The sequence below is a fragment of the Vidua macroura genome, chromosome 4 (assembly GCF_024509145.1).
Source record: "Vidua macroura isolate BioBank_ID:100142 chromosome 4, ASM2450914v1, whole genome shotgun sequence".
Classification (NCBI taxonomy): domain Eukaryota; kingdom Metazoa; phylum Chordata; class Aves; order Passeriformes; family Viduidae; genus Vidua; species Vidua macroura.
In genome coordinates this window covers 24,669,609-24,685,817 of record NC_071574.1, presented here as the reverse complement: position 1 = coordinate 24,685,817, position 16,209 = coordinate 24,669,609, and the positions used below count along the sequence as shown (strand labels likewise).

At 39.0% G+C, this 16,209-nt stretch overlaps 1 protein-coding gene across 1 annotated transcript in view; it reads right to left on the bottom strand.

The window, feature by feature from the left end:
* Positions 1-9,356, bottom strand: part of BANK1 (B cell scaffold protein with ankyrin repeats 1) — a 137,765-nt gene extending 128,409 nt beyond the window's left edge. The window contains exon 1 of the mRNA XM_053976660.1: positions 9,185-9,356. Within this exon, the coding sequence (XP_053832635.1) occupies positions 9,185-9,356 (172 nt within the window). The remainder of the gene's footprint in view (positions 1-9,184) is intronic.
* Positions 9,357-16,209: the final 6,853 nt, after the last annotated feature.

Here is a 16,209-nt window from a genome sequence, read left to right as displayed (position 1 = left end):
TTGTAACTGCACAAACATCTCAAATATTTAGAAGCACACCTCACATGCACTGCCTGCAAAGGCCAAACTAGAGCATGTCTAAAATAAACTCTCTTCAATGTACCTTGCATGGCTCTCAGGCCTTACTGCTGAGCTCTGCACATCCTGCTTAGTAGGGAACACTACTCACCAATGTGGAAGTAGCCTTGCAGCATTAGGAAAAAAAAGTTCTTAGCATGCTCCCTGACCACATCCACTCAGTGCTAGAATACTCTAACATGAGCATGAAGCTGAGCTCCCACTCTCTCAGGCACACTTGTGTGTGTGCCTCAAGCAGGTGCCTCAAGAGACACCTGAGCAAAGGAACTTTTACTGAATCTAAGAGCTGGCACAGACTGCAGTGCCATATGCTCCTGTGGTGTTTAATGCCCTTGTAGGTACCTGGCCTGGCTAATCAGGACCATAACAAAATTAAACCTTTCTTAAATTAAATGTTTATTATGATATCAAAATTCAGTGATCCAGATTTTAGAATATACCAAGAAGAGAAATATCCACAAACAAAACAACATGTTCAAGAGTCAATTTCAAAAAATGACAGTGCTTACACCTCTTGAGAAACTTTTAATCATTCTGATCTTTCAGTAAGAAATAAAAACCTATAAAAGTAGAGGAACCTAGGTTTGGAAACACTCCTCTAAAGACTTCTACACTTCGATAAAGACTTAGATTCTGAACTATCATTTATCCAGTACTGGATTGGTTTTTGTTACACAACAGTGAAAACATTTTCACTTATTAAGCAAAACATTGTTTAGGGGAGAGCACGTACACTTGGAAATTCAAATGTTACAATGCTCATCTATGGCATAATTGGGGTGAGAAATAAAATAGTGTAATTGGCTTTTATAATATTTCAAGTATTTTAGGTTAATGTTCAACCCTTGATTTCTTATAAAAAGGACTAGCTTTTCACAGAAGTCTCCAATAGGTTACATCCAATGAATGAGTTGTCACAGTTTGAAAGGGTAGTTCTGCCTTCTAACTATGTTATTTAAGGCATGATTGTGTTCAAAATGAATGCTATTCATTATTATACATGTCATTCAAAACGAGCCTGGACTTAAGAGCATGTGGGAGTACAAAAACTATGGTATACACTATATATTTACAAGCTAAGATACAGAAACATGGCTTGCCATTTTAATGAATTCTATAAGCATCCGTGTTGAAATACTGGCTGTTAAGTTTGCCAATGAAACATAGCTGTTTTTAAACTCTCTTAGAAAACCAGCTGACAATAGCTTGGCAAGAACACTAGCAGAAAATTAAAATGAAACTGTCCTGAATGGACCCTTTAAGCAGAAAATTCTTCTGTTTCCAAACTGCTAAATGTAGGATCTGGCCTAAACTTTCACTGAAAATACATTTTCCCCAGTTCAATCATTAGAGACTATTTCATTCAAGGCCAAATCAGATTTGGCCTCCTCTAAAATAGCTAGTCTTGAACAGGGAATGGAATTGATACAGAAGAGTATATTTGAAAGTTTTAATGATAAGATTACTGTGTTAAAAAACTAGAATGCATGTATAAGAACCTTAAAGTTTTGATTAAAAACACTGGCAAAATTTCCTTTGATAGTGCACAGCAACAAGGCTTCGTTGATTAAATATTCTGAGACACACTAGTAGGCTGGGGAATCAGCTTTCCATGTTTAGAGGTAGGAAGTCTACAACAACCAGAGACTCGGTGAAATATGTACAAATAGACATCTCAGGGGGGTGGAGGAAAAAGTTATATTGAATTTTGTGCATTTTTATTAGATTTTCCAGATGTTATAGAACATCCTTTCCAAGCAAACCACTTCTATTATTTGATTAAATCTTTATAAAAGTTCTCATAGTATCAGCCTACCTTCAAAAATACTGTTTAAAAGATTCAGATGAACTTGAAATGCAAATTACCTTTAGATACTTCAAGTAAGATTAAGCTGCTAGAGTTTACTTTTCAGACAGAGATAGAATCATGTGGACACTCGTAAAGATGTTGACATCTATCTGGCTTACTTGAAGGCCTTGCTTTTATCAGGAAAATCCACAAATGCCAGAAGTTTATGGCCAAAAAGGAGACAGAGGAGTCCTGCAACTCTATTAGAATAAACAAGTAAAGGGAGAGAGCCCATTGGGGCACACACTCACTGGGTTTTCTCTCTCAATGTTTCAGAGGGCACAGCCTTCTTTTATCCCAAACTCCCAGCCATATGTTGCCCTCTTCCTTTCCCCATTGGCTGAGGCATTAGGAAGGTACAGCCTTCTCAAACCACCTACCACATATCCCCCCTTGAAACTACTACCAGAGTAGTATACATATACAGAACCCCAGAGTTCAGAAGCTCAGGCTGTGCAGACCCTTTTCTTCAGCTGAAAAGTACAAACCTCCAGGGTGTTAAGAGACCTTGACACTAGTATGATGGGTCCACACATGCCCAGCTGTCCTGACTGCTGTCTCTGCTATCCCAGTTGGATGTTAAGAACAGCAAAGGCCAAAGGCAGCATCTGTGCTAAGGGGGCTTCCTGTCCAAGTCAGCCCAAATGACCTCAAGTATCCCCTACCAGGGACTCCAATGACCTCAGATCAGCACAAATGATCTCAAGTAACCTGTGTGACCTCAAGCAACCCCTGATGTTCTGCCCCACACTTCTCAGTGGGGAGCAGCCTGCAGCACCCCCACCACATTGTTACTAGGCTGACTAGTCAGGGATGCAAAGCAGACTTTCCTACAGCTTCACTCCCAGCCTGGTCCCTCTATTCATCTTCTTCTCAAGGAGTTGGCTCCTCAACAGCAGGATCTGGGCAAGCCAGAGAACTCACCTGGCTCATGGTAGCACTTCAGTTTTGCTGCACCCAGTCAGCACAGAGTTTTAAACTGGGTTAAAAAAAAAAACAACAAAAAAACCCCAAAAAAAACCCAAAAAAAACCCCACAAAACCCTCCCAAAGGCAATGAATATTGTCACACAGAGAAAAAGTATAAAACAATGTCACAGTTGGGATGGCCACAATACACAGAGTAGCAACACACAATTTCAGAAGGCTTTAAGCATTCACCCATACAGAGCAACACCATACCTCATCAGAAGGCTTCAGGCATCTGCCCTTCTTGTTCTTTAGCCCAACCTTTTATACCCCTCATGTTCCTACATTGCACCTGTGTGCCCTCTGTTCCCTTTGGTGATGGTCAGTGCACCTGGGCACTCCATGGCTCATTGCTGTCAATGCTGCTCACCTGCTTTTCACAGCTGTAGCCCACTGGGGACGAAGCTCAGCCACCCAATTACCACAAACTGTGTACCTACAAAACAACTCAGTGGACACAAGCCAACTTACTGGTCATGTGTTATTCTTCGTGGCCTCTCTCCACCCTGTACAATGTGTTTGAAGGGAATGGGCAAAGGTAGCTATGAAGATAAAACATATACACATCACCAATATTGGTTGAATAAAATGCACCTGCTCATCTTTTCCACTTATCAAAAGAAGATTTGAAAAATTGTTCCCCCTTTGGCATGAAATTCAAATTAAGACAGGGAAGTTTCTGCGTCCATCCCTTTGATCCTGGGGGTCTCTGCACTTTTTCCCATTGGGGGTTGTAAAAACTGTGCCACTATCCTTGCCTGTACTTTTACTTTTCCTTCATCCCTTCTTTCATATCTTTTGTATACCTGAGGTACCTTTCTAACCAACTCCTGGAAGGGCACCCTCAGCCTCCTCTTCAGCCTCTGCCCCTGCCCCTGCTGCATGTGGGATCTCACTCTCCCACAGTTTGAAGTAAACTTGAATGGAGACTATAACTCACATGAATTGTTTATTTCAGTTCCCTCAAACAAAAGGCAGTTGGAAAATAATTATCAAATAGTCATTTTTCAGAGGACTTTTTCTTTTTTCCCTCTTAAAATGCTTCTATAAACTGAGTTTGCAATGGGAACTAGTTCTTCTAGGTAGAGACAGTCTGCTTGTACAACATGAGATACACTGGCCACCTTCTTGGGAGTTTTTGTACATCAGCCCAAGCATGCACTCCTGAACAGCACTACACAGTTCAGTCACAACTGAATTACAGGAATGCTACTGAAAATATTGCAAAATAATCTTACTAACAAAATTCCTTAGGAAATTCTTTTGTTCTTGAAGGGCTTTATACTGAATGCTGCATATTTACTAGTTTCCCCCAGTATTTCATAATTTTAAAGGGAATCTAATCAAACTCAGAAGATACCTGGTTTCTGCAATTAATATGGGTTTGTTAATTTAAGAAATTTATTTCTGTCACCAGGCATATTATAATTTAACAAAAAGCAAGTGCCCAAGTCTTTTCAATCACAAATTTTAATAAATCAGAGGCACGTCACACTTGTGGCTTCTGATTAAAGTACTGCTTGTTTTCATTTAATGTTCACTAGCATATTAGCAATAAACTGCTTTGAAGCCTGTACTATATTTAGCCTTTCATTTTTACGGAGGACACAGAACTGCTTAACATGAAGGCTTTTATTTCCAGTCTTCAAATTACTAAAAATTGTCCATGTTCATTCCAGGCATGCCATCATTTTTTTCCTTTCATCTATTTCAATTGTAAATGTTTCACAAATAAATGAAAATTATGAAAAACAGAAGGGTACACTATACAAAAATATGTTTAGCATATATTACCTTATTTCTTAAAAGTTTAATTCATAAATGTCATTCTATTCATTGTTCCATTTTTCCCAAAGCTTCCAGAATTTTTGACATTTTCCACTGGAAAATAAATAATGCTTACTATTTCAATTGTTTCTCTAATCTGATATTAAAAACAAAAAGAAAAACAAACACCACTTTTTACTGACTACAGTAAACAAACTTGAATTATTTATTCTTCACAACTTTACACTCACCCTGTAGAGAGAACAAAAAACCAATTTAATATTTCATTTTGGGTTTGGGTTTTGTTTTTTCTTTTTAATTGGAAGCAAGTATAACAACAAATAGGGAGTGAAAATATCATTACTTCACTACATTTTGACATGAAAATACCTTGCTTTGTTTGAGAGGCACAACACATGCATGTCCCCAATGCTGAGAAATGTGGAGGCTAAAGCACATTTAGGCATGAATTGAACTGTATGTGACAGGGTCTCAGTCAGGTTTGAGGACAGGAGGTTGTTTATCTTTTAGTCTGACATTATTTCTTGTAAGGAAACTCTTTTATGCATGTCTAGAATAGGGGATCTAGGACCAGGTGTTAGCTCTTAGATCCAGCTGCTCTATTCAGTTTCACCTGAACTTGGTATCAGGGCAAAACTCTGACAACCAGGAAAGCCTCCTTTCTGATGCTGGTTTCCCCAGAAAGGAAACCCAAGGATGCAGGGCAAGACCAGACACCACCATACATTTCTTTCAGCTACGAAGACCTGCAAGATTAAACAACTCACTTGAAGTAAGTTTACCAGTAGGTACAGAGAAAAAAAACTATGAAACTTGACAAAGTCATTGCATTTCAGTTTCATGGTCTTACATGAATTCTTTATTTCTTACAGAGAAGCAAGAGCAGTGAACCTTAGCCACAGAGTGCAGCTATTTATAAACACCTGTATAAAGTTTCGAGTCCTTTCCATCTGTTAAGCATGTGATCCAAACATAAATGGGTGCTTTCCAAACTCAGCTGTACCTCTGCTTGAACAGTCTCCATGTCAAACAAGTGTAAGACTCTTCTTACCTAACTGTACACAAAAACTCACAGAAATGTTGAAAAACAAAGTAATGTTGGGGATGGCAAGACCAATTTGCCTTAACTGTTAGGTCTGTGACAGCATAAATTATACACTGTGGCTTCATACAAAGCCTTGCTATTTTACAATGCAGGGTGCCAATAAACACTAAATGAACATCAATATCATTACATGATATAGATTCCAGTTTAAAATCTTGGTATTCGTGACTGCCTTCCTATCTTCACACTGGTTTCAAAAAAAATTTTCAATACCATTCTAAAATTACTACTTTTGTTTACATTTAATAAAACATAGGGGGTTTTTAAATTACAGTTCACATTGCAGTAGTCTAATTTTGATTTATAAAAAAGGTCAGCACAACTTAATTTTTTTAACAATAGAAATCACTGGACCTCCCTTGTGGATATAATTATATTATACGTTATTGCTGCTGTTTGCATTGGGGCGCTTAAGCTTGTTAGAGGACATAAAACATTCTTTATTACCTACAAGCAAATAAAAGAGTATATAAACTAATCAAATCCTCAGAGACTCGCTTCAAGAGATACACAGACAGGGAAAGAGTCACACTGTGGATTTTGAGTCCCTAGGCACAAATGTTCTTCTTTTAAGAAACTGAGATTGTTGCTTTCTTTCACCTTTATCACAACATCAGTGGCATCAGTGCTACAGTTTTTCAAATGTGGGTGATCAATTGCTTCTATGAAAACTTCAGTAATTGCTGCTTGCAACAGAAGGGAGATGGGAGAGGATCAGCATAAGGAACACAGCTTGTTAAGATCAACTTTTGAATCTGAATGAGCATCCCAACACTTCCAAAGGCAAATTATAGCTTTGAGGTACTTCAGTTCTGGCTTCTTTGATACTCAAATTACTAATACATTATTAATAATATTAATATTACTTAATAATTAATATTGAATATAAATATTAAGATTTGTATTATGATGGTATTACTGAATCTGCTTCAAACTCCACCACTAGATTTCTTGGATTTTGAATCAAATCATTGTCTGAGAACTCTTTTTTTCCCTAAAAGTGAAGGAGCTGAAAAATTATTAACTACTAAAAAGTCAAGCCCTCCCTAATTCTTGAGAAAAACAAAAATCAAGCATTACTTGTGTCTGTTCACTGTCTAGATTCCCTCCCAGAACACCACTTACATAAACATTGACCCAGAAACAGTTGAAGATACAAAAATGTACACTGTGTAAATAAAGGACACACAAGGAAAGACCTCAATGAAGATAATTACACTCCTGAATGTGGAGAGGAATAATGACTCTAACATGGCATAGCAATGAAGTTATCCTGTCAGTGCCTCCTGTCTCAAAGGTAAGCAGAGGTCATCAAAGATCATGCATTACAGATGTTTTATCTCTATTAGCTACAGCAACTTTAATGGAATTTGCATAAAATTCATCTAGGTTCGGGTCTTTTATGGAGTCCTGACAAGTAACAAGCCCGTCTGTCCCACCAAGCATCCCAAACAGCATTCAGATTTGAGCTAGACTAGGCCTTGGGCAATCCACCTGAAGCAACCCCAGTACCTCACAGATGCTGTTCCATCAGGAGAAAACATACCTCTATGCACCTCTGTAGACAACAGAGCTCTTTCTATAAAAGAAAGGTTTGATGCTGTGGCAAACCTGCAGGAGAGAGGTTTGTGCATGGAGGTCGCAGGTGGATGAAGCTTACGCAGAGCAATACGTGAAAAAATGACAGATAAATGACGCCAGAGTAGAAGGCCAGAGCATCCTCTGCTGGCTGAGCCTACTGTTACTTCTTCCCCTACCAATGTGTGGAACTGGCTGTGAGCAGCTGGGAAAGCAGCCATCCCTCTTTGGTGTTCCTACATATTTACTCAGCAATTACTCCTGCTATTTCACATGCATACTCAGGATTTGACTGCCTTTATTCACCAAGATCCAGACTCCAAACTATATGCCCCCAGGCCATGCACAGTGGTATCCTGTCATTGATACAGAACAATCACTGAGCATACTGCTGTGATTATCAGAATACTGCCCTGCTGACTGTTCACATCCACCAACATCAGTCTGCCTAATAATTGGGGTAGCATATGCATATTTGGAAATGCTATTAAAATGTAGTTTTGCTCATATATGCAGTTTTCTTCTTTAAAGATGCCTGCAATACTGGAAGTTGGGTCTAGATAGAAAACAACCAGTACAATAACCATACCCATTTCACCACCAGCTCTAGGTAGAAAGCAAAACAGTACTGAGTTTTGATATTTTACCAACAACTAACATTACAAAACAGCTGGAAAAGTCACTTTGCCTTTCTTCCCTGGTGTTTTTATCTGTATAATGAGAGTAGTAGGTAAAGATGGCTTGCAAAGCTAATGTCATTACAAAGCTGCACTCGATAACTAATAACTGATGTGGTTAGTCTGATGTCATAAAATGATACGAAATATAAAGTACTTGGCAAAAAACCTGTCTTGACATCGGAAGCAGTCATTTAAAATGATGAATCAGAACAGAAAACAAAGCACTGAGTCACCTTTGCAGGCCCTCAGACTTCTCTTTCTTGATTCCTCATTCAGAAAATGAGGATAAAATATTGTCCCACCTAATAGAAGAATCACAAAAATAAGGCTGCGCTCCTCGCAAGCAGGTCAGTCAAACCTCTGGTATCTGGCTACACATCTTTCATTTCCTTTTTATTGAGTGCCCAGCTTGGCAGTCACTGGTTTGATTTAAGTGTTGCTAAGCCTTGCAAAGACACATGAAGAAAATGGAAGCAGTAAATAGACAGTATTTCTGTGAATAGGGGAACATGACTGGGACACAGGGACATGGAGTCACAGGTTTCTGGTTCAGATTAAGGGCTGCCTCTGATTTACATGAGGACTTCAGAAGTAATTTTAAATTTTAATCAAATTTTTCCACCAGTCAATGGGATAATGTGTTCCACATTACCAAGGGAGTAACAAAATACACACTAACAGTTTTGAGGCACCCAAATATTGCAATAAACACCAACAGAAGCATAAACAAGGAATTAATATTCCTGTGCAAAGTCTAGCACGGTTTTGCTGTACAGTCCAGGCTGGATCCCATATGGAGAGCTGAGAGACTGCAAGAGGACGATCAATTTTTTAGTAATGACTCAACACATGATTAGCCAATTAAGACTATCCCAGAGCAGATACACATGTAGGACCGAATTAACGTTGCTCGTACAGCTTTTCTTCTTTAATTTCCTAACTTCTTGGTGCTACATCTCGTCCTCTTCAGCAAAGCTACGTTGGTACTGCGACACCGTAAGAGATGCATTAGAGAGAGACAAGAGGCTGCTTGCACTTGAGAGCTACTTTCAAGGGCAAGGTCTCCATCCCCAACACCGCACCGGGACACAACACCCCGTGGGAACCTCCCCGCCCTCGCAACCCGCCCCGCACCGACCTGCCGGGCTCATGGCTCCGCTGCGGGCGCTGTCCCGGCCACCGAAGCCCCGGCCCGAGGGCTCTGTCCCGGCCGCCGCCGCCGCCGCCGGGACGGAAGCGCGGAGCGCTCCGCGGCCCCCTGGGCCCCACCCATATCCTCCCCTGAGCACACACACCCACCCCCCCGGCATCGCCCCGTCACCCGCCCCAAGAGCCCTCTGCTGTCGGGGTGGTCGGGGTTGGGGGGGGAACGAGGAGGAAGTCGAGCCTTTCTAGCTGTGCAAGGTTGCCGGGGTTTGGTTTTCTCTCGCACTCATCCTGTGCAGAAAAGCCCCTCAGGGTCGGAAGGCACCTGGGAGGTGTCCCCCAGCGATCAAGTGTTCTGGTGTGGTATGATTAGCGCCTCCACGATATTATGCCATGTATTTATTTTTTGGAGTGGTGCAGAGTAAAACAAAAACGAAAAGAAGGTCAAAACAAGCAGCCCATGAGAGACTCTGCAAACACATCAGCTCACTGCTGCACTGGCTACCAAATTTAGGATATATCAATCAAGGTGGTATCTTCCAAGTTCAAAATAAAGGCCAGACCCACCACAAGTAGTTGGAGTTTCCCCATAAAACAGGATTACAGAAAAACTGAAAGAACCTTCTGAAATAAGTTTTCAAAGGAAGCAAACCTTTTCAAACCACTTTGAAATGATGTGTGCTTCTTGCCCACCCAAAGTTCTGTGTTCACCTTCCCTACCTGAACTTTATTGCTTTGGGGCTGATTTTAGTGAAACATGGCAAGGATCTCAAATGTGAATTTCCTAAGTACCAGTTCCAGGAATGCAGGTGTCCAAAATGAAGAGACTCTGCCTGAAGGAAAGGCTGCACAATGAATTCAAGCAGTATTAGAGGAAGGAAAATTCACATAGAGGAAGTCTTTATAGATGTCTTAGTGTGACAAAACCTTCACAGTTTGCAATCAGCTTCAAACCACAAATTGCAGGAGGCTGGACTTCAGTCAGGGAACTACTTCTGTAAAGACTTTGCACACTGCAGGGTCTGTGTCCAGCTAAATTACTTGGAAAACTGAACCTTCTGAGTTGTTCCTGTTTCTATCATTACACAGGTAGATACTTTTTGATTGTTATCATTTGTTATGTTTCAGGGGTTATTTTCAGTCACTTCTGCTAACATATGGGTGGTTTTGGTAAATTTCTGACTTGGGCTGGTTTACCACACAGAGGAAACATCTAACTACAAGGACGCTGGGAAAATCTGATCTAGATCCAGTCATGTCGGGTACACGTGCATCAGGAAGAGAGTGTGGAATGCCTCCCCTCATTCCTTGCTGCTCATTTTTTACCTTTGGATTTTATTCATTTAAGTGACGGGTATCTAGGCTATACCTCATTCCATTTGTGTATTTTTGGGTGCAAGGGATGCAGCACTACTGTGTCAATAGTCTTGAACTGTGAGCAGGATAAGCACAAATGAGATATATTATAATGGAGGATGCAATATGTCAAAGATAACATTTAGAAACACTGCATGTGACTATTTTTCCATGGCAATAATAATTGCTGCTTCCTCAAAGATGGGTTAGGTAATGTGGTTGGATATGGTTGGGATGATTGAGTGTTCTGAACTGCGAGGATCTTCACTGTGGAAATAGGAATTCATAAAAAGAAAAACAATCGTTAAATACAAATGCATTTAAATATAACTAAAATGGAACTTAGAACTCTCATTTCAGTAAAAACAAAACAAAATTAGGGGGTTGTCTGGGTGTCAGGATGAGGGACCAAATGGATTGTGATAGCCCAATTATTTACATGGTGAGAGCCAGCACTGTGGAAATGAGTCCTAAAAGGAAGAACATGATTTGCTTTACTCAGATTTTAAACCGAACAACTGGCAGGCTTCTACTAGTCAAAGAAAGAAAAGCCTTCAGCGGAATCCAAAAGCAAGAGGCCCTGCTCTACATGGAGAACTTGCTTAGGCGCTGCTCAGTGCGCATGGCATGCCTGGAGGCCTGCAGTGGCCAGGGCAAAACCTGTGCTCTCCTCTGGTGGCCAAGGTGCTACGTGTAGGGTGATCCATGTAGGGCTGGACAGGTTGGGACAGGTTGCTGAGATCTGGGACAGGTTGCTGAGAAGATGGAGACAGAAGGTAGTGCAGGAGTTGAGTTGGCAGATCCTAGTTTAAGGGAGGATAAGACTTGGTGAGGCTTGTGGTGGTCGTAAAGGACTGCTTGGTGTGGTGCAAGTTGCATGTCATGGTGGGTGCACTTTCACCTCTCCCTGCTGGTGGTGAGGCTGAGTCTGCTGGGTCTGTGCTTTTAGCTGGACCCAACTGAGCCTTTGCTACCGAGCTCAACTAGTTTACTCTTGAACATGTTTTTTTTCTGAGCTGTGGTGCTGCCATCACAGCTTTTGAGACAGTGATACTGGCCTGACCAGGACACCACGGGAATGGTGAACACTGTGCTGGTCTCTGACTATTTGCCACTCAAGACAGTGTTAGATATACTGATGCCTACAACTAGCAGAATTATTTCTAAGAGCAAACCAGCTCAATTCTCTAACTGCAGAGTTATTGCCATCAATTTATAATGCTTTTACCAGCCCAGTCATGAAGATTTTCTCTAGAGTAATGTCTGCATATGACTAGATATTACTTCCAGTGTCAGCAGACTCCTACTTACAAATTAAGTTTGCTGTGGGGTCTGTCAGAGGTTGAGGTTTCTCTACAAGTCCAGCAGAAGAATTAGGTTTCCCCAGTTCTTCAACCTCCTAATGATTGCACTTTATATATATCATAAAGCCATGGAATTTATAATTCATGCTGGAGGTGTAAGAACACTCACTGTTTCTAGGCAAGGAAAAACTACTTAAATTATTAAGCAACCTCAGCGCGTCTCATGAAGCAGTGCTGCATTAGAGGGAAAAGAAATAAAAAATCCATGTTAAATCATGAAAAACATGTCTTGGGAATGACGTCAGTGTTGTGTTTAAGTTGTCTGGCTGTCCTCGATATGAATTTCAAGCTTCAATTTTAATAAATTTATTTTAAATATAAGCTTACTTCCAAACACCCTAGATTCATAACACTAACTTGGGGACAATTATGTACTTTCGTAATGCTTTTTAGCTTTGGATTCTCACTGATCTTGTCAAAACTAATTTCTTTCTAATACTGCCTTTGTTTTTCCCTTTGTGAACATTCTGCTATTGTTGGAATACTGGCTTTTCCTTTGGATATAATTAACATTCAATACATTGCCATTATAATTTCCTGCACATCTTACATATTTGTTTTCCACAGGTCTGCTGAGGTTTGAAAAGCCTTTTTTCTGTTAAAGAGCTTGAAATGGTTTTTGAAAGCTTTATTCACTGTTGATTACTAACTTAATTTTCCTTGTAGGTTTCGTTGTAAAATCCACTGATAATATTGCTAGGCTATACTACAATACAGATAATATTGCTATAATCGCTAACATAATCAGTTGGAAATATTGCATGTCAGATGATATTGTTAGTTTTTGTATTTTAGCAGGAGTTTGCATGTAGTTTAGATTCATGCTGTGTAGTCATCTTAGTTTTTTTGGCCATGCACACAGCTACTGCATTTCGATGTTACTGCAAGAATTAACATGATGTTATCTGAGTGTCCACTCTTCTGGTGTAGTGGAAAAAAAGAAAAACTAAGTATGTGATACAGTTTTAAATATTGGTTAAATCTTATGAAGATATAGAAAAGAATAGAGAGTTACTCAGCTTGTATGGTAGCTTTCAAGAAAGCAAGAAAATTGTGTTTGAGACCTTCATTTTGTTATTTTGTTATTTAATTTCACATGCACTAAAATAAAAATAAAGCAGATCTAGGACAGAACATGATTCTAAGAGAAAATGTTACTGTACACAGAAACACTCTCACTTAAGAAAAAAATGGGTCAAGTGAGACAAATCTAATAGTTTCTTTCTTTAGTACCATTATGATTAAATTGATTAATGACACAGATGAAGCATAAGAGAATATAAAATAAGTGGCCTGGAATATAAAAGCACTGCCAGTATGTAATGAAAATTATTTGTGTCATTCTTTAATTTCATTTTTGTAAGTATTAAAAAAAACTGTTTCCTCCCATAGCATCTTCGGTGGTCACAACAGTGTTAGGTAGTTTTGAAAAACCTTTAGATAATTATACATATGTGGGTTTTTTAAAAAGTTTTTACAGGTGTGACAGAGAGCAGAAATAAATTCTTCCGTCCCCACTCCCTCATCTATGGAATATAATTTCATGTCCAATTACCTGTTACTGTGACTTAAGGTTTGGAATGCATGTACAAATCACATTAATCCTCAAGATTTTGCTTAACAAAAATCTGTGTATTGGGTTTGCCACATTTAAGCCTTCAGTGATAATAAACTGAATTAATCATGTTGTGGTTAGAAACCAGTTCAAATGCTGTTTACAACATAAAAAAGTCAATGCTCCAATATAATGCTATATAGCAAGATGCTTTTACACACTTAGAAAGGTAATACCTGATGTGTCTTGTAGGTCTTACAGTAATTGTTGGTAAATATGAATTTTTAATATCTGCCATAAGGGTTATTTTATACCTCTATTTGAAAAAGAACTACACCACTAATAAATAACTTGATGCAGTACCCAGCAGGATGTTAGAAAAACGTAGATCGAATTGATTAAGTAGAAAACAGAGTGGTTTATGGATTATAAGTAGAGCTTGGTTGTAAATGAACTGCTGGTTTGTCTTGCCACACGCAACCCACAAACTAAGGAATGACCAGGAAGACAATAAATATTTCTTGAGGTCAGTTCAGACCTCCAATAGCAGTGTGTTTCTCCACTCCACTGGAATCATCACTAGATGCATACGTACTGGATTTGTTAGATCTAGATTACTCAGTCTTTGAGCTGTATTCTTGGCTGGTGCAAGTCAGGTTTAGTCCCTCTTCACTCTCCTCAAGATCCGTGGACATACCTTCCTATGCATTACTCTTTCCCCTTCTTTTCTCATATTGTAATTTTTTTTTCAAGTTAGTAAAAGATTTGCCAGTATTTCTAGCAAAGTAGCAACGTCTTGAGTCACACTTGGAGTAATGCTTGTCTCATCTCTAAAATTAATTAATTAGAATTAACAATTAAAATTAATTGTTAAGAATGGTTTGGAAGATAGAGGAAGGCAATGCTTGAATCGCATTCTGGAAAAATAGCAAGTGGCAAACAGCGAAGGACAAATTTAAGATGACTTAATGGGATGGTAGCAATGTGGAGATCTAAAACCAATAAGGTATTGACTTTGGTATTTGGGAATGCAAAGAGAAATATCCAATAATGAAACCAGAGCAAAGGTGATATATATCTCCTGACCAATAGTCAGCATTCGCCTCTTATTGATCATCTGTGCCTGAGAGACGAAGGTGACCTATTTTTCTTCCCAGTAGTGATACAACATTATGCAGTCCTGACATTTTATTTGTGGAGAACTGTTTGTTACTTCTCAAAGTAACAAAGTAATTATTGTAATGTAATGGTTTGTTAAAACAATGTTGATTTACAACCTCTGCCTGTTAGTTCAGTAATGCTCATATCTTAACCATTGACTATAGAATTAATTAAGTCCAGATTATAGTCATTATTCTTCAAGTAAGAAATTAATTTTCAGAGACAACTGAAACAGTATGGAAAAAAATAATATGTCTATTAAGGAATATTTTCTAATAGCACAAAGTTTAAGTACTTTTTGGTAGTCTTTAAAGACATTTGTCACGTGGCAAATGAATGATAAAGAACATTTCACTGAAATAATCTTACCACTTTTTAATTGGAGTTACTCAAAAAACAGGTTATAGAAAACACTTCAAAATGAACAGCTCAGCCTTGGCAGAACAGACAAAATAGACCATGTGACCTAAGAGAACTTTGCTGAAATTACAGTCTAATTTGCCAATATTTTGCTTTTCAATTAATGAGAAAATCCAACAGTTCCTATTGCAGAAGCAATTTCAGCATATATTGCATTGCCATTTGCCCGCAGTTAACTACTTACTAAAATATAGCTCTTTTTCATATTTGCCTGAGCTAGAGAGCTTGAGGTTTCACAGGCCTTTCTAAAAGATATTTTTTTAGAATGCCTGACATTACAAATCTGAAGTAACTGAAGCCAGTCCTTAAACAAAGAAATGGAAGAAAGGAGTGAAACAATTCAAACAGGAAATTGAGATTACCAAGCCAGATTTACAAGATCAGACTTGTTTGTAAGGAAACCTGAAACTGGGGAAAGATTTGAGAGGAGGAATGATGCTAATGAACATACGTGGAATAGTTCTTTAAAACACTAGAACAGAAAAACTTGTGAAGAAAAAATTGGGGCATAGCTGATGTCTTCTATCCCCAAAAATCACTTGGTCCAGTTTCTGCAGAGTACTTTGCTGGTGATGCTGTCAATGTCTTTCCTGGAGTCATGACACTGAATCATATGGATAGAGGCTGAGTTTAGGAGCTTTTGGATAGGATTGCTCTTGAAATGTGGTCACTGGCCCAGATTTTGCTGGCATATCTGGCTAGCAGTGTTGATTCCATACTCCTGTCTGTACTGTTGCAGTACATGTGTGTGCATCCTGTACAAATGGTCAACTAAGTAGTGTCAGTGTCAGGGAACTGAATGGGAGCTTCAGACAAAGTTTTTGTTTAAAGGATTGTAGAGGTGTAAATAAGCCTTTATATGGCTTTGTCCTTCAGGATTAATGTTGGCATGCCAGGTATTCAATATGAATAAATTGAGTGCTTTATTTAGATTGTTAATGATAATGATTTGGTAAAAAAGAAGAGAATAAAGGTAAAATTGCAAAATAGTAAAAAGCAAAGTGACAGAACGTCAAAAGAACAAAAGGCTGTAATCACAATAAAACTAATATATTGCACTTTTTACTTAATCAATATTATCAGAGCTAGCTTATCAAGTAGAGATTGATGTTACTGACCCTTACCAATGACTGTGGGCAAATCTCTTTGCTCAGCCTTGAG